We start from the raw sequence: 19,721 nt of genomic DNA on the forward strand, positions 1-19,721 counted from the left end.
AAAGAAGAAAAAGCAATATTGGCAATCTGCGAAGAATACAGTGACATATTCCATTTGGACAAAGAACCCCTGACCTGCACCGAGGCACTGCAACACGAGATCGTAACTCGAGCCGGTACGGCACCCGCGAATACGCGACCATATAGATGGCCGGAGAAGCATAAGGCCGAAGGAAATAGACAGGTACAGGAAATGTTAAAAAACGATATCGTACGTCCAAGCTCGAGTCAATGGAACGCACCACTTTTGGTGGTACCGAAGAAAACAGACGCTTCGGGAAAACCTAAAATGCGAATCGTGGTCGATTTCCGAAAATTAAACGACCTAACAGTCGGAGACTCTTTTCCACTGCCAAATATAACAGATATTTTGGACCAACCAGGGAATTCAAAATATTTTACAACGTTAGATCTGGCATCGGGCTATCATCAAATACTCATGGCAGAAAGAGATAAGCAAAAAACGGCTTTTTCAACGCCCTACGGGCATTATGAATTTAATCGGATGCCGTTCGGGCTAAAAAATGCCCCAGCAACGTTTCAAAGATTAATGAATACTATTCTGGCGGGCATACAAGGAATACGGTGTCTGGTATATTTAGACGACACACAGTGGGCAAAATTTCAGTGTTCCCGGAAAAAAGTTTATAATTTTTAAAATACTAAATTTATTGCAATTCAATATTTTATAGAAGAAAGTTAGATGTCTAATCTTAAAAACAAAACAATAATATCAATTAAAAATACGACAATTATTAAACTATTAATTATAAAAATTTGGAGGAGAATAAACAAGTGTTTATAAATTTTATTCTCACTCGTACTACCCGAGTCAAAATTTAAAACCTATTTATTTTAAAAACTTATTAAACTATTAAACTATAAAACTATTAAATTATTAAACTATAAATTATAAATTAATCTATAAATTAAACTATAAATTATAAACTATTAAAATTGCAATATATATATATATATATACATATATATATATATATAAACAAACTAAATTAAAAACAAAGTTTAAATATTTATAAAATAAAATAAAATAAATGATATTGTAAGTAAAAAAAATAACATTTTTGTTCTTAATATTTTAAAACGAATTTATGAGCTTCTTGAGTCATTTCTAAAGTCTTTTTTGTTATTGTTGTTTTTAATTTAGATATATAAGGATCAGAACTCACTAATAGTCTATGTAAAACATCCTTATTTGATACTACATGATTATATTTCCTAGAATGTGAAAAGCGATAATGTTTATAGTCTTTATTACGAGCTTCTTGAGCTTCTTCTAATAAACATCCGATTGGTAATGTAGCAACACGAATTATTTCTTCTGCATGTAAAAGTACCTTGTGTACAGTGACTGGCATATAATACCAGTTATAATTATCCACAAAGTATTTTGCTGTTTTCAAGGCATAACTCCCAAATTTTTCTGCATTTATTGCAACACCAGAAGTTATAACTTCTAAAATTACTGCAAAACGCTTGATTAATTCAACCTTTACTCCAGTTATTTTCGCTACTAATTCAAAATTCTGGAAAAATCGACGGGAAGTGTTTCCGGTATTAGAGGTTCCCGCTCCTTGCTCTACCATGTCAACTCTAATACCCATTTTTTTCGAAATTCTTCCTGAATCTTTTGCTTATTTGTAATTTTTTCTATTTTTGTTTTGTCATTTGTGGACCACTTTTGAAAAAATAAATTATAGCTTATGTGTAAAACGCATTCCATGAATTTAATCCTTGCGTGCAAAGGTGACAGGTCTAAACTATAAGTATTTTTATATGGGAGTTTTGTTTTTAAATTATTTAAATTATTCATCTTTTTGGGTGTTGCTTTACAAATATAACAACTTAAGGTAGATTTTGTTTCAGTCACAGTATTTGCAACTTCCCATCAAGCATTGTAAAAATTAGTTTGTGGGCAATCTTTATATTTTTTCCGTAAATTAATATAGTACTTGGTTATAAATTTCTAATTTTTTCTTCTATCTCTTACACTATCTGAACTGTTTTTTCTCGAGTTTCCTTAGCAAATTCAAATTGAATCGGTCTACAGTATCTTGTGGATGATGGTCGAGTATTCTCTCAAATCCTTTCATTTGTGCTTGATTGTAACACCAAGAGTACCATAGAAACCATGAATAGGTTAGTATCAGAGACATCTTTCTCTATATCTTCCGTAAATTTTTGATGATATTGGCTTTGCTGTGAACCATCACAGCCCCATTTAGTCACTAGTGTCAATTCACTCGAAATTGTCGTTATATCCTCTTGACTTTTAGTTGCAATAAGTCTTTTTGCTGTATGGTCCATGAGACTTTGTAATTCAATTTTCGCAGAGGTTTCCGTAATTGTCACGTGCTCGGGATAACATTTCTTTTTTTCTTCTAATAATAAATAATATGGAGGAAAAACATCGCATCCATAATCCTTAAGAGCATTTCTAATTACTTTATATTGGTGCTTCGATAATTCTGCATCCATCAAAATAGCTAAGGCCTTTGTTAAATCCATATATTTTTGGTATTTTTTCTTTGGATCAGTAGTTTGAATTCTCTTAGCAGCTGCTTGTATTTGCTCCTTGGGATATAATTCTTGAAGCTGTTGAACTTTGTATCTTTTACCGCGATCACAACACTCGCTGAATTTTTTACTCGGTCGACCCATTGACGAAGATTTTTGCTTTGCATGTGCTACATCTTTTGTATCTTCTATTTCTAAAAAAACGAAAATACTTGTTATTACTAATTCTCTCTTGTTGTTACTAATTCTCCCATCGATATACTTACCTTTTATTTTATTAACTTTTACAACAAATACTTCTTTTAACCATTTACGATTATTATCCAAAAATCTATCTCTTTTTCTGCTACAATTCTGCCACTTTATTTTAAATTTTGAAATAAAACGTTTTCTAATTTGATTTAAAATTTGTTTGATCTGATTTTCATCAAAATTCGAATAGTTTTAATGTAAAAAATTTTTTAAATTGTTTACTTGTTGACTACATTTTATTAATTAATCGCATAAGATATTATGATTTATAGAAATAGTATCCATTTATGTGAATATAAGGTAACGAAGTATACGTGTGTATAGCTTGATAATTGGCAAATGTATGATGTCGCGAAAGGTTATATTGTAGGAATAGAAAAAAACCTTACAATATCAATTAGAGTAAGATGTTTTTATTATATAGTTGCTAAGGAGATCCTGTTTTTTTGAAAAAATAGTTAGTACTTGAAAAGATAATTAGACATTAGCTTTCCTGCCTCAAAAGACGAAATGGCGCAATTAAGCGCAGCCAAACTTTTTTTTATGTGTTTGTAAAGATATAAGGAATATCTAGAAAAAAAAATAGGTCGAAGGTAAACGGAGCTAATGTAGAAAACTTTAAATGTTTAAGGGGTTACACTACTTTAAACCTGAAAAATCAATGTTATTTTTGGCAATTTTTTTTAGAAAAAATTATTAAATAAATATTAAATCTGTTATAAGTTTATTATTATACACATCTTAAAGTATACAGAAATTTTTTTTTTTTTTTTTTTTTTACAAAATGGTGATGCTGGAGCGGTGTTTATGATAGTCGGTTTTGAGAAACCACTTAATCGGCGTGCAGGATAACTGCAATACCACTGCTGCATCACCACATCTTTGAAAAAAATTTTGGAGATTAAAATTTTAACATATAAGATTATTTTTATAAGATAAAAAAGCTACATTTTTAGACTTAATTATACCAGAAATAAACCTAGTAAAAAATATTTGAAAAATATATTTTTTTTTTGCTCATATACCACTGTGCGACATCGTGATATACGGCGCTAGTTTAGAAGACCACAACCGGCGACTATTAGAAGTATTACAAAAAATACGCGACAATAATCTGAAATTACAGCCGGACAAGTGTGAATTTCTTATAAAAGAAGTGGCATATTTAGGACACATAATTACCGAACACGGAATTATGCCTGACCCTGGAAAGATCCAAGCAGTAAAGAATTTCCCTACGCCAAAACGAGTCAAGGATGTGCAATCATTCATAGGACTGGCGGGCTATTATAGACGGTTTATCGAAAATTTTTTGAAAATAGTCAAACCACTCACAAAATTGACTGAAAAGGGAATAAAATTCGAGTGGACACAAGAGCAGCAAGAAGCTTTTGACAATCTAAAAGAAAAACTAATTACCGCTCCCGTCTTGCAGTATCAAAATTTTAACGATGAATTTATACTGACAACCGACGCATCGGATTTCGCGATAGGAGGTATCTTGTCACAAGGAGTAATAGGACAAGACCGACCAATAACTTATGCTAGCAGAATTCTTTCTCATGCGGAACAAAATTATAACACGACGGAAAAAGAATTACTCGCGATTGTGTGGGCGGTCAAACATTTTCGACCGTACCTATACGGGACCAAATTTAAAATTGTCACCGACCATAAACCGCTAATTTGGTTGTTTAACGTGACCGATCCAGGATCTCGTCTAATTAGATGGAGACTAAAACTGGAAGAGTACGACTATGAAATCGTACACAAAGCCAGAAAATACAATACAAATGCTGACGCACTAAGTCGCAACGTCGCTCACGATATACATATAATCGACAAGGAGAAAGAGAGTGACGAAGAGGAAGAAGAAAGAGATAGCGAAAAAGAGATAAAAAGATACACAGAGGAAGAGAAACAGCAAATACTATATGAGTATCATGATGCACCGATAGGCGGACATCAAGGCGTGCAACGCACCATAAATCGAATCCGTTTAACTCACAATTGGAGAGGGTTAACAAAAGACGTAGAACAATACATTGCCAAATGCGAGCATTGCCAAAAGAATAAATTAAAACGGCGAAGTAGAGCGCCAATGATTATTACCGATATTCCGGATAGGCCATTCGAAAAATGCGCACTAGATATAGTTGGATCGTTAACCGTAACTCTAACCGGAAACAAATACGTACTAACATTCCAAGATTATTTCACGAAACTGAGCAAGACAATGCCCATCGAAAATCAGGAAGCTGGTACAGTAGCGAAGGCATTTGTTACAAAAATAATTTTGGAATATGGAGTGCCTGATAAAATTCTCACCGACCAGGGAACGAATTTTATGAGCGAAGTGTTTAAGAGCACTTGCAAACTGTTAAAAATTGAGAAGATTCGTACAAGCGCGTACCACCTGGAAAGTAACGGCGCGCTTGAAAGATTGCACAGGACACTAGCTGAGTACTTGCGACACTACATAAACGGAGATCAGACCGATTGGGACGAATGGCTGCCCTACGCGATGTTCACATACAATACTACACCACATACAGCGACAGGTTATACGCCATTTGAACTGTTGTACAGACACCAGGTTACGCTCCCTACGGCCCTGACATGTCCACCGAAATTAACGTATACGTATGATGACTACGTATCCGAGTTCAAAAAAAGATTGCGCGCAGCACACCAGGTAGCAAAAGCAAACATGCAAGAGGAGAAAGTAAAATCGAAAGAATGCTACGACAAAAAGGCTAATATAAGCACGTTTAGAGCAGGCGACAAGGTATTGCTATACGATGAAGCACTGCGCCGCGGACGCTCTAAGAAATTAGAATCTTTATGGAGAGGACCGCATACAATAATTAAACAAAAATCCGACGTGAATTACACTATAAAAGCGGGGAGGAAAAGCATGGTCGTTCATGCGAATTGTTTAAAATTATTTGTGGAACAATAAACACTTACCTCTCCGCCTCCCCTTGTTTCTCCATGCACTTTATCATATGCGCTACCGGTACGCCAAACCGGAAAAACCCCGGAGAATACTTGGGGGCAACTCCCCCTCAAACTTCGCTGTCACGTCTACCAGGTCTTTGCGGAGTGGGAAAGGCTTCTGCGGTAGACGGAGGCGAAATACACGCCGCGTTCCCGCAATCAAATCAGACTCGACAAGGAAGGTTTCGTTCATCTTCGCGAGTCGAAACAGTATTAAGCAACGCGCCACTCGTTCTCTAACAACCCACCGGTAAAAAAAAAAAAAAAAAATGCTTACTCATATCTAATGTAACTTTATAATCACCTGATAATAGGCATCTAATTCTCCGGGAAGCGCTTGCGACGCAACCAGAGACAGACCTACCCGTCACCTTGGACCGATTCCAGCAAGAGCCTGGGTTATATTTCGAGGAGATTGGAGACCTGAACATTATAGACTCTACCTGGAAACTAGTGATCAAACTCAAAATATCGTCGTTAGGTCAGCGCCATGAGCATATCAGAGAATAGGTTGAGCGAGCCGAAAGCGCGCGGGACACGATACATCCTACTCGTCCAGAGAAAAGCAAATTCGCGAATCTGTTAGAATTAATAAAGAAAGATAAAGTTAGATTAGCTGCACTAATAGACAGATTAAACAGTATCTATAAGGATTCATCAAACAGAAAGCGCGGACTGATTAACGGAATAGGTTCGCTAGCTAAATCGCTATTCGGCACTATGGACGCCGACGATGAAAAACAAATAAACGAACAACTGATGCTAATACAAAGTAACCAAAAGACGCTTACGCACGTAACGCATAACCAATTAAAAATATTAAATACTACAATAGCGCATGTCAGTGATTTAGAAGAAACTATTGAACAGAATAACGAAAGATTATACGATCTAGATAAGCGTATCTACAACGGCACATTATTAATTATTAAAAGCGAAAAAATAAACGAATATTGCACTATTATTAACAAAATGTTAATCGATTTACAGCGTGACGTACAGAACGTATATGACTACTTGTCTTACGCTACACACGGAATTATACACCCTAGGTTAGTTCCGGTAGAGCAAATTTTTAGCGAATTGCGAGCGATAACGCCACACTTGCCTCAAGGAACGCACTTCCCCTTTGCCCTCGAAAATAATGGATGACCGTTACTAGAAAAATTGACCACTGTTAACGCGTATTATGCGAACGACACTGTGTACACTATATTAAGATTTCCACTTGTATCTTATCCTAAGTATAAGTCAATAAAGATAATTTCTCTACCTGTCCATAACCATGGCGAACTATTTACCTTTATGGAAATAAACCAACATGTAATTGCCGTTAATCTGGAATTACCCTCCTATGTAACCATGACGGTAGAAAATTTAAGTAAGTGTGTAAAAATCGTAAATCAGTATATTTGTAAACCAGACAGTCCAGTATACTCTATAAATTCGAGAGCACTCTGTGAAGTACAGTTGTACGCGAGACTAGCGAAAGAAAATGCGTGCAACGTTAGATATATTAAATCTAACCAAACGATTTGGATAGCTCTAAGCAAAGAAAATTCGTGGCTGTATTCAACTAATAAAGAACAGGAAATAATTATACAGTGCAAAAATAAAAGGGATATGCGAATCAAAATTGAACGCACAGGTAGAATTACATTAGTAAATAATTGTAAAATAATTACGACGGACATGACCATCAGGACTTTAACGTCAACAAGCGACACTAGCATTCAAGCCTTTTTGCCGAAATTTAATTTAACTCTAATAAAAGAGACGGTCATAAATAAGCCCGAGGAGGCAATCAGACCAATAAAATTAAAGAAAATCATTCAGAGCCCTAAGGAACTCATGGACTTAGGAAGAGAAATAAAAGAAATTAATAAGGAATTAGAAGAAAGTAATGTTGTGCAATTCAAAAAGCCAACATTTATTTATCCTATGGTCACTAGTTCTGTAGCCATCGTAGTTATTGTGTTAACCATTGCGACGTGAACTAGCCTCGGAATCACGCCAGATCCGAGGGAGCACGCCCAATGAAAATCGGTAACCGCGGTACTCCACGATCTTCGGGAGTTAGGTAACTTACGCGGCGTCGGCAGTAAATGCACGACTCGGTAACTCGCGGTATCGGCAATAAATGCTCGATTCGGTAACTCACGGTATCGGAAATAGATGCTCGATTCGGTAACTCGCGGTACTCCACGCTCGTCGGGAGCAAGGTAACTCGCGAAATCGGCAATAACTGCACGATTCGGTAACTCGCGGTACTCCACAAAATTCGGGAGCAAGGTAACTCACGCGATATCGGTAACCGGAAATGGGCGCCAGGTGCGAGTAATCGCACCGCGGTATCAGTAACTTCAACAGTTCTCTAAAATGCTCGGCCGCTCCCCGCTCAGTATATGGCAGAGGGGCGCAGTTCTTTTATTTGACGTTAGATATCTGGAGTGAGAGACGAACACAAGGACAACTCAATAATTAAAATTTAACAATAATGTATTTCAATGATTTGGTTACAAGGTTAAAGATGCGTATATCGTTCGGCCTGAGCCGATACGGCGGAAATAGTTTAATACGGTAGTAAGGCCATTCGCCCAATCAATTGGTAACAGAACAGATTTCGATAGCTACATGAAATTTCGGAAACGAGATCACGATAATTCGCAGCTGATCCGACGATATCCAGCAAAACAAATGACTTATATTACGACCATTCGACATGGCCGGTGAAGGCCAAATAAATATACTTTGAACGACGGTAGCCTAACGGCCAGAAATGAGATGTCGCGGAACGGTTATTTTCGCGGGCTTTCACGTTTCTCGCCGAGACGCTAACTTGGCGGTAACAGCGGTCTCGCGGAGAACGTTCCCGAGCAAAATCCGTCCGCGGACATTCACCCACGGTACTTCCGATACGGTGATAACGCGACAAAAACGGTAAGAAAACGGTATCGTAAGAAAGACGGTAGCAATCGGTATCTTCAAAAAGAAACGGTAACGGTAACGAAACGAAACGGCAAACGAAACGGTAACGAGAAAGAGACTGTCGGTGCTTGTTTCACGCAAGACAAAGAGACTTTTACGCTTCTAAACAATATACAGTGGCGTGCAAAAGTTTTTGGCCAGTGATATTTTGTGATCTCTAAGTTAAAAAAAAGTCTAATAAAACTTTATTAGGCTTTTTTTTATAAATTATAATACAAAATATCACTGGTCAGAAATTTTTGCATGCCACTGTACTTCTAAATCACACCGTCAACCACAATCCGTTATGCGGTTGACCATAATTTGAGCTTACGTCCCCAATAAAGTTGGAGAATTGTCACTCCTTGACAGATCCGATGTAGATTGATTTCAAGTAATTGCGAATACTGTTCCGATTTTTTTCTTTTGTTGCATTTTCTTTTCCACTTTTCTATTATTTCTCTTTTATATTTTTAAAAAATATTTTGTAAACATATGACATACAAAAAATATAGGTTATTGGTAAATAGGTTTTTGGAATATTCAATTTTTCATTTTAAATTTAAAAAATGAGACATCTAATTACGTGAAGATTACAGCAACATTTAATTTAATAAGAACTAAAGACAAGTGGCAAGACAAAGTAAGACAAGTTTGATTAAAATATTTAGATGTTAAATAAAGCAATATATAAGAACAAAGTCTATTTTTTTGAAATTTTATTTGTAAAGATGTTTTGCTACAAATAAATTTTACAATAAATTTTTTTTTTAGTTAGTTACTTTCTACTTCCCATATTTTACTATAACGATCTCACGATGAATCGTACTTACAGCTGGAACAGTAGCTGGCATAGTACTAACTGTAATTGCGATGCTAGCTGCTTTAATATATTTTCGAAAATCTGTAAAAAAGCATGTTTTATTTACTCATGAATAGATTTTCTTAATTTTAGAAGAAGTTCAGGTCAGATTCAATATTATAGAGTTTGAATATCTCTTTTTATTTATACCTTAAATATTTATGTAAATACGTTACATATTTCTTAAAAACTACTGCATACATTAAATATGTATATATATTATTTCTTCTGCATACATTATATATATTATTTCTTATGATAGAGTGACTTTTTACCGAGAAGCTTACGTTTTGCTTGATGCTTCGGGTCCCACAGAATTTCAAACGGACAGTGATAATCTTCCGCATACATAGCAAAATTGTATTGATTTTGTTTAAGGCTGTATTACTAGGTTGTATAAATTATGGGATAATATTTAGTTTTAAATATTCATAATAATCGTAATATTTATCTCATGAAAATATTTGTAATAAATCATATTTATCATTTTTACTCGCTGTCAAATCTTCTCTTTTTTTTGTGTATTATAGAAAATAATTTTTTACTTGCAGTTGTATCAATTTCATAATTCATATTCATAGCTAAAAATTATAGTAAAAATCAGTTCATATTCGATTAAGTAATCGTAAGTGCCTTAGCAAATTCAGTGAATGAGCTCCTTATTATTTTTATACGTTTATAATTTACAATTCTCGAAAATTTCCCGATGAGGGGGATTATTTTTAGGTCGTCTGAATTTGATGCGGCAGCGCGTATCTTAATTTATCCCAAAACCAAGGATCTCCCCATTGAATGTACGTGTTCATAGATATGTACGCTTTCAGTTCAGGATCCAAATTATCTGTAGGCCCGATGTCACCATACAAGATCAGTATTACTCGCGTCCGACCTTCGTTTAACGCTTGACGATGAGCAACCCGAAATTCCATTTTTCCCCGGATGCTCTTCAAAAAATTTGGCGACAGTACCACTATCGTTCGTCTAGAATTCTCCACAGATCTAGCAATATTATCCGGTATCCATTCGCCTGCTAACCAATCTCGATAATGAAGACACAATTTGAACGGTGTTGGGCCACTCTCTAGCTTCGATATCAACTCGTCCACTATAAAATCGTGATCCTTGTGCGAGAAGCTCACAAATGCGTCGTACAATTTGTTATTATCCAATTCCTCTTCTGTTACAAAGAATAAACACCACTGATGCGCAAATAGCCATACTTTAATATGTGTTTGGTATTTGTAATACAAACCAAAAATTAAACCAATAATTAATGCAATAAGAGCAATTGCAGCACTAATGCTGATAATCACTGTTATGTTAGATGGACGAAAATCGTCCCAGGTCATTTTTGATATGGAAGTACACTTTCTGTGACATGTTATTTTAGACATGTTGATTATGTCGGACTTTAAATGAATATAATTATAAAAATCTCTAGCTTCACAGTCGCATTCCCACAAATTTTCATGTAACGTCAAGCGAGTTAAATTGGTAGAATTTTTCCAAAACCCCAGTACATTTGAATCTATTCTTGATAAGTTGTTATTGTGTAGTTCCAGAACCTGAAATATGAATATTAATTTCAAATTTTAATGGTAAAATTTATTTTATATAAATTATTTTGTGGATAAAATACAATTGCATTACACACCTCCAATGTTGTCGGTAATTCACTTAAAGAAATATGAGATATAATGTTGTAAGATAAAGAAAGTTTATTAACTGATTTGAGTCCTAATTTCTTCAAGTCTGGTATTTGCGGTAACTGATTATGGGAAAAATTCAAATGTAAATGCAAAATTGTGTCAATCGATTTTGTTAAATTTCGAATCGGGGAAATATCAGCCTTCTTTATATCATGCGGCACATTAGTTAAGTTTTTATAAGAACAGTCATATATGAAAGTTTTATCCTCTGGCCTTATAAAACAATCGCACCTTTCGGGGCATACAGTAACGGAATCTGTGTTTTTTATCATACAGGTTAAATGTTTATAATATTGCTAACAATGAGATGTCAAGTTTTTTATTCGTACTTTTTCCAATTTTTTTGGTCTATGACAAATTAAATTGTCAAATTCTATCTCAAAATAACTTTGAACGTTAGGCATTTCATCTTTGTTATAACGGAAAAAGTCATACACATCACAATCACAATTTAATGGATTATTTTCCACTAATATTTTTACGTTACGATAAGTTTTGCTTTTTTCTTTTATGATATTTTCGGCATTGTGTAAAAAAATATGCTGTATCTTATTATAAGTCAAATTCATTATATAATATCGTTTGATGAAAACAGTAAATCTTCCGTCTAAAATTTAAAGAAAAAGGTATTGTCATATATTTATCATCTTCAAAAACAATTTGGTTAATTTAATATATGGTGTCAGAAAATTAAAGAATAAAACTTCGTCATATGTTCAATGAATAAAAATAAAATAAAAAAGATTATGTAAATATAGGTCTAGAAATATAAAATTTATTAAAATAATTAAAGATATCAAATATATAGCGTATTGATTGTTAATACATTACGATGTTAGAGTAGTCGGCGATGTTTATCTAATAAGTTTATTCTAGGTATGTTTATTATTTAAAATCATTGAAGATAATCAGTTTCGATGAAAGAGCTAATTTGTATCTCAAAATTAGGTATCATTGTTTCAGTTTCATTGTATCAGTACAATTTTACATAGTACAATTTTATATTAAAATGAAACAAGTATTCTCGAAGAAAGAGTACGCAAATATGATTTTTGTATATGGTTTCGGTAATAAAAATTTTCGAGTTGCTGCAAAAGAATATTAATAAAGGTTGTCTAATAGAACAATGCTAATAAATTTCTGTTTTTTCAATCTGACGTGATAATAAAACGTTTTTAGATCTATGTTTATATAATATTTTTTTCTTATTTCTACTTTTTGATCAAACTGGTGAAATTTAATCGTTTAACTTTAGAACATCCTATATATAGCACTTTTCAAGGTGCTGTTTCAAATACTTACTTTTATAGAAGATATATTGTTACAGCTGAAATCCAGTATACAAAGATAATTGTGCCACAAAATCCAATCTCTAAATATTTTTGAAATGCTATTGTTAGCTAAATATAATTCATTCAGCGAATGACAATTATAGAAAGGCGATATTGATATACGAATCGGACAAGTTAGATTGTAATGTAAAATAATTGTGAGACAATTTGATGATCCTCAAATTTATTAAGAAAGTAAAACTATAATTGAAAATAGTTCTTAAACAATTTCGTTCCATATTTAGTTGTTTCAACGAGTTTAATCCATTAAATAGTTGTCTGAAATATAAAAAAGATTTTTATATCAACAAAATTCTAAAACATGTAAGCAATTATTATTAATCATATAATAAAAGCGATTTAAACATACCCGGAAATAGAAGAAATGCGATTATTTGACAAATCTAATTCTCTTAATCGACTGGTATTTGAAAAAATATAATCGGGCAAATTTTCTAGATTATTAGAATTCAAGAACAACTCTGCTAACTTTGTCAAATCCCGGAATATTTTTATGGGTAAACATTGGAGGTAATTGTTACTCAATATAAGCACATTCAGCGAAGATGATCTCCAAAAGAGATTTTCTGGTAATGTGACTAGTCCATTATTCGTCAGTTTCAAATATTTTAGTTTTGTTAAATTGCTAAAAAATCTATCCAATAAAGTCAAATTTCTTTGGTTGTTGAATAAAGCAACGCCTGATAATTTTGTATTGTTTTGTAGGAGATCTCTCTGCAGAGTTATAAAATTGTTTTTGTGTAAATAAAGATAGTCAAGGTTTTTCAGCTTTGCGAATATATCTCTTGGTAATCTGTTTAAATTATTCTTTGAAACATCGAGCGAATACAGGTTTTCCACAGTTTTGCTAATATGTCTTTTGGTAATCTGTTTAAATTATTCTCCGAAACATTTAGCGCGATTGCAGAGCAACAAGTTTGTCGAAAATAGCCGATGGAAGCTCGATTAAGAAATTATTTTGTAGCTCCAAATGTTTTAAATTTTTTAACTCATCAAATGTGGTTGGCTCTATCCGGCTCAAATTGTTATTGTTTATATCGAGCCAAATTAATTCAGTGGTAGAATCAAAAAATTCAACGGCGAAATGTTTCAAGTTGTGGTTCGACAGTTTGAGAAAGGTCAATTTTTTCAAGTCGGCTAACAGATCTTTGTCCATATGGTATATGTTGCAGTTCTCTATTTCCAGAAGTTTTAAATTTTCAAAGCCGTTTAGATTATGCTTTTCCAAAGTCAAGTTCAAGTTTTTGTCTGATTTAAAAACTAAATGCCTAAGGTCTGTGACTCCTAGCATTCCCACAATGTTAACCACATTAATGTTTGTAGATAACTTGCACTCGTTGAACAATATCGTGTAGTCAGAAGTCCAATAAGAATCGAACTTATCAAACAACGTAATATTCCATACGTCAAAATTAAAATTTGACAAGTCTGTTGAGTTGATACAGGTGATCTATGTGAAAAAACATTTTTAATGTCAATTTGATTTAAATAACTAAAAGTTAAAAAAAAAGAAAGTTTCTTAGTGAAACTTTTCATGAATTTGATACAAAATTACTTTACTTTTTAAAATAAAATTTTAAATAAATAGTTGTAAGTGCGACATTGAAGAACTTTTTAAAAGAGATAGAACAGAAAATTTTCTTAGAAAATACTTTGTTCTACGAAAGATATTATTAAATATAAAGATATGACGTAATCGTATAAAGTTTTACATTTCTTTATAATTCAATGTCTTATAATATTTCTGATTTATAACAATATGACAAAAAATCTGTATGTATCTACATATATAAGATGTTTTTTAATTTTATAGCTTTGGTTTAGATTTTTGTAGTAGTACTAATTGTGAGTACTCAAAGTTTTAAAATTATATATCGCACACTTGCAAGAAAAGTGCAATACACAAGTCAAAATTTTTCAAATTTTGTTTTATGTGCTAATTGTGTTCTAAATATATCGTTTTTCAATTAAGAAAAGTGATAGAAGTTGAATTTAAATACCTTCCGCGTGAATCCGATATGTTTAGTACTGCCGTAAATAATTAATTTTAAAATTATTGTTTAACTAAGTAAAGACATGTGAAATATGTTCCGTAACATCAAGCTCTCTTCAGACAATTTATAACTTGCAACAGAATTTAAGATAAAATATAATTTATGATGTTATTAATAGAAAACATTATTTTTAACGCAATTTCTTCTTTTCTCTCTCTCCTGAACAATTTGATATTCTTGATTTGTATCACTTTTTTCGTGTGTGCGATATGTGTATACATCAATAAGAAACGTTCATGATTTAATGAATACGTACACTTATTTCAGCAATTTAGTATATATGTTGAAAACAGAATTATTATTATCCATTGTACAATTTATATAATCTAGTGACGAGTCCAAATATATACATTGACACTTGTTGCTTGTTGGACATTTGATGGCAAAAACGCTTGTCACAGCAATGAACAGAATTACGATACATGTTTTATGACAGGTACTTATTTTCGTCTGATTAACCTACAAAAACTATTGAGTAAATGTATAATTATATAAAGATTAATTTAATATTTACATAAAAAAAAAATATTTTTTAAACTTTAAAATATTGCGTGACATTTGATAGATTTATTTCTTAAAATTTCAAATAAATCTTGAGTAATTAAGAAATCGTAGGAACTGCCTTAACTGTGTATGTAAATTGTATAGAAACAAAATAGTAAAATTAATAAACGCTATTTATCGTTTACTTAAGTGACATAAATATACGTCACTCTTGTGGATAATAATTTTAATCTTCTTCTTTATAATCTTTAAATATTATAACAAGTAAGAAGTAATGTTTAGAAAAACAGAAATCGATTATTCTTCATAATAAATTACATCAATAAATCGAAAAATATTGTGTTAGCCGCCGATATTTATTTCTTAACGATTGCAGAACTTACACATTTGCAAACGCATTTACTACAGCGCGAATATACGGTTAAATTCTACACTACATACGTGACTGATAATTAACAGAAGATGATGTATATGAATAGATTCATAAAAATAAAATTTATACTGTTTACTCATCTTGCATTACACTAGATTGGTTGCAAATGTTTTTGAACTCCGTTTTTAGATTTTTTTCTGTAATAGAAAAATAATGATGACAAATAATGCTGAATAATATTATTTCTATCTACGGGTATCACACATAAGCACAGCTTGGTATGTTCCGCAACATTTCTGATAGATTTGTTTTTTTTTTGTTCACAAACAAAGTTGTAAACCCATGTTGAACTTCGTTTCGCATGGAAAGAATATGCGCAATAATATTATGTGTGCAATGTGCATGTGCGCAATAATGTCATTTGTGCAATGTGTATGTGTGCAATAATGTCTTGTGTGAAACGTACGTTTGTATTTTTAATTTTTAAATGTGCGCAATAATATTATGTGAGCAATGTGTATGTGCGCAATAATATTATGTGTGCAATGTGTATGTGCGCAATAATGTCATGTGTGCAATGTGTATGTGCGCAATAATATTATGTGTGCAATGTGTATGTGCGCAATAATGTCATGTGTGCAATGTGTATGTACGCAATAATGTCATGTGTGCAATGTGTATGTGCGCAATAATGTCATGTGTGCAATGTGTATGTGTGCAATAATGTCTTGTGTGCAAACGTACGTTTGTATTTTTAATTTTTAAATGTGCGCAATAATGCTTGTAGGCAATCGTTCTGTAGGCAATCGGGAATGTCGGCAATTGAAGCTGTCGGCAAAATGTTGTGGGCAAACGAAGCTGTTGGCAAATGGGAATGTAGGCAGTTGAGACCCTCCCCTTTTGAACACACGCAATATTCGAAACTGTGAACATTAGCTTAAAGTAATACGTTTATTTGATATAAAAAAGAACAAAAAAAAATAATATTGACTTTTTATATTATTGATACATAAGTAATACAATTTTGTTACCAAACAGAGTTGTAAAATTTGCTTACAATTAGCTTAAATAAGAGATGAAAAATTGTTTATTATAACATATTTATTTTTCAATAATTTTTTAACTATGATATCAAATATCTTAGCACATAATTTTTATAAATTTATATGTTGTCAAACTAATACAAAGATATTTTAATACTAATGCGTACAAATTGGCATTGTTATGCTAGCAATTAACAACGATTACATAATGTATCTACATTCATTAACTAGCAAAAGTAAAATTTGTATCGCCTCTCACCAAAATATTGTAAAATTCAGTTTTAGTTCGTTTCTTCAATTAAAATAGAAAATATGCAAAATGACCTCGTGACAATAGACCTTAAAGTCCTAGTGTGATTTACGTTCGTTCAGGAAACAGCTCTTCGTAAGTGAAACGTTTAACTATATCATTGGTCACCGAGATAATCACTTTAGAAACAGCTTCTTCTAAAGCTGGCTTGAAAGTTTTAACAATCTCTTCATTATTATTCCCTATAAAATTCTCAATAATTTCCTGTAATTGTCCTAAATTCCCAATATTTTCATAATGATTTTCGAAATCTTTGATGTCGAGATTTAGCAATATCTTCGACAAATATATATATCTCTTGGCACCTTTGGTTATCATTTTGAAGTTCAAGTTTACGTCCGCATCTACGTTACCTGTAAAAAAAACACAGTTTGATTATTTCAGTGGAATAAACTCAGATTTCCATTTTTTTTAAATATTTAAATATAGATTTTTATAAATTTTAATTTAATTCTAGTGCAAAATCGATTATTTCATATAATGTATTGTAATTTACATACCTGTAGTAATATAAACCTTTCCTTGATAAGCAATAGGCACCAGTATGCGAATATTAAAATCATATGTGCTGTTCATGTACATACGATTAAATGAAATTTTAATAGCGAAACGAAGAGTGTCGAGATTCACAGTAAAATTGTTCATGGTGAAATCGCAAAGTCCGCTCACTTCTGTATTTTTCATATATAATTTCACGCTATTTGATTCCGAAATAACGAGTTTGTCAAGATACAACGGATCGTTCGACGGAATATCCAATTCCGGAATTCCTTCGCAGATTTTACCCTTTAAATTATTAATGTTGTCCAATATGCATTTCTCGAGATTCGGATCTTTCCGACCGCACACGTGAATGTATGAAGCTGCAAGAAATTTATATAATTGTTATTAATTTGTAACAGACGGAATAAAATAATAAATTGGAAATAAAGTATAAACGAGCAAAATATGTTTTAAAATGCGTAATATTTTTATGATACGTAATCGGTATATCAAATATTTTATGCAATGCTAAATCTTTAATAATATTGCATTATCTGTGTGATATTTTATGAATTATATAAATGATAACAAATAATAAAAGATTCTTAAACGCAATTTTCAATACTTTCATTATTTAACTGTTAGAGTATATTTTTTATCGTTGAAAATTGCGAACGCAAATGTATTTGTTGCACTCGTACACGCTATTATGTGTTAGTTGATCTTTTTTGCATTTTTTTATAAGTTCTCTGTATTTTTTTGTCAAGAGTTGACATTTGATTAAAAGATAATTGTACTTGAACTATATTCTCTTTTTTTCTTAATCATACTTTTTTACATTCGCGTTATATCATCTAACACGTATTTTACGTCATATTTAAATTGTCATTGCGTTATTGCATTATTATTAAAATGTTTCTAATTATATTAAAATTGCTACATTTCCTCGTAACATCCGGGTGAATAATCCATATCAAAAAATGATATTTTGTCAAACGTTTCTTTCCAATCACGCGATCAGTCTTTTGCTTCAAGTAGATGTAACAATTTTTTCCAAGCAATATAACAAGAAAAACGTATATTATGATAGAAACACAAAGATGTACTTACGTATTTCTGCCGCAACATGTGTTGTTACAATTACAAAAGCTAAGGCTATTGCAAACATTTTTCACACAACAAAAGTTTTTCTCGCGATGCAAGAACGCCTGCTAAGACTGTTATGAGAATGACTAAGAATACGATTTTAAAAACAGCGAAAGCGAATAAAGACTGACCTATTCACGATCAAATCAAGCTTATATATGTGCATACTGCACTGCGTATATCAGTCAGTGGTTTATAACCGGTTTTTTTTTCTCGCACTGCGTTATAATTCACTTTGTTTAAGTTCACGGCTGAATATTTTTGTGACAAAATTAAAGAAATTAGTATGCGTTAATTATCGTCGTGCACGACATATATTAACGCATACCAGAAATAAAAAAAGAAAGCAAGAATTAGAATTAAGAAAATTTTATCAATATAATATTTTATCATTATAAGTAAGTTTTCTTCACGTGGAAAGACATTTCAGTACAAACTTTGGCAGAACTATTCATATGTATATCATGTTGTGTGTCGTAACACACAACGTCTCGCTATAAGGTTAATTAAGTTAAATACCAAAATAAAATACTAAGAAAGAATGATTTAGCAAATAAAGAATAACGATGAGGCTGCAGAGAAACAACCTCGGATTCAAGGTGACACGAATCAGCAATCCGAGAAATATCAACAATAACATATCAATAATATTACAAAACTCTTGATTGCCGATTTGTATAAATACAGTCGCGCGCAAGCAGCGACGGATTCAGTTTACGATACCCGAATACCGACTCGTTTCCCCGTGTCCGTACACGGCTCACGAAAATCTAACACCGTCCTGGCAGTTTGTGAGTGATTAAATAAATTGTTCGAGTCAAGGTTTGCGTCCAGTTATTCCACACCTCTAAGCAGTGCGTCCCGTTCCCCAAGCGGATCTCGAACTTACGGTTGCGATCGGAAAGACTCGCAACAATCACAAATAAATACTCTATGCCGATAAAAATTTATTTAAATTACATTATAAAAATATAAATAATGCATTTATGTTAAATCAATTTCATAACTGTATAATTTTGTAAACAAAATATTTTAGTCGAGAAATATCACTATGTCACAGCACTAAAAAATTGCGGAAATAAAATTAAAGAAACTTTATATATCTTTTTGTGATAAGAAATGCATTTGCAAA

General features: G+C 32.4%; 2 protein-coding genes, 1 long non-coding RNA gene and 1 pseudogene across 3 annotated transcripts in view; 1 reads left to right on the top strand and 3 right to left on the bottom strand.

The window, feature by feature from the left end:
- The window catches only part of LOC136997203 (uncharacterized), a 228,001-nt gene that overhangs the window by 155,691 nt on the left and 52,589 nt on the right, over window positions 1–19,721 (top strand). The gene's annotated exons all lie outside the window — the stretch shown is intronic.
- Window positions 9,470–11,126, bottom strand: LOC136996920 (protein toll-like). The gene has a single exon (XM_067352272.1). It carries the CDS (start codon window positions 11,007–11,009, stop codon window positions 10,338–10,340), a length of 672 nt encoding a protein of 223 aa, XP_067208373.1. The 5' UTR covers window positions 11,010–11,126; the 3' UTR covers window positions 9,470–10,337.
- On the bottom strand, window positions 11,069–13,967 carry LOC105679422 (protein toll-like; annotated as a pseudogene).
- On the bottom strand, window positions 16,691–18,731 carry LOC105679423 (protein takeout-like). The gene is made up of 3 exons (XM_012379453.2): window positions 18,554–18,731; window positions 17,461–17,823; window positions 16,691–17,313 (listed from the first exon to the last, which is right to left on the bottom strand). Exons 1-3 carry the CDS (start codon window positions 18,609–18,611, stop codon window positions 17,009–17,011), a joined length of 726 nt encoding a protein of 241 aa, XP_012234876.1. The 5' UTR covers window positions 18,612–18,731; the 3' UTR covers window positions 16,691–17,008.

This window comes from Linepithema humile, chromosome 1, assembly GCF_040581485.1.
Source record: "Linepithema humile isolate Giens D197 chromosome 1, Lhum_UNIL_v1.0, whole genome shotgun sequence".
Taxonomy (NCBI): domain Eukaryota; kingdom Metazoa; phylum Arthropoda; class Insecta; order Hymenoptera; family Formicidae; genus Linepithema; species Linepithema humile.

Coding starts and splice junctions, on each gene's coding strand:
- LOC105679423 (XM_012379453.2), bottom strand. CDS start 18,611: ATGTTTGCAATAGCCTTAGCTTTTGTAATTGTAACAACACATGTTGCG. Junction 17,824..18,553: donor ACATGTTGCGGCAGAAATAC/GTAAGTACATCT, acceptor AATTTCTTGCAG/CTTCATACATTCACGTGTGC. Junction 17,314..17,460: donor AAAGGTTTATATTACTACAG/GTATGTAAATTA, acceptor TTTTTTTTACAG/GTAACGTAGATGCGGACGTA.
- LOC136996920 (XM_067352272.1), bottom strand. CDS start 11,009: ATGTCTAAAATAACATGTCACAGAAAGTGTACTTCCATATCAAAAATG.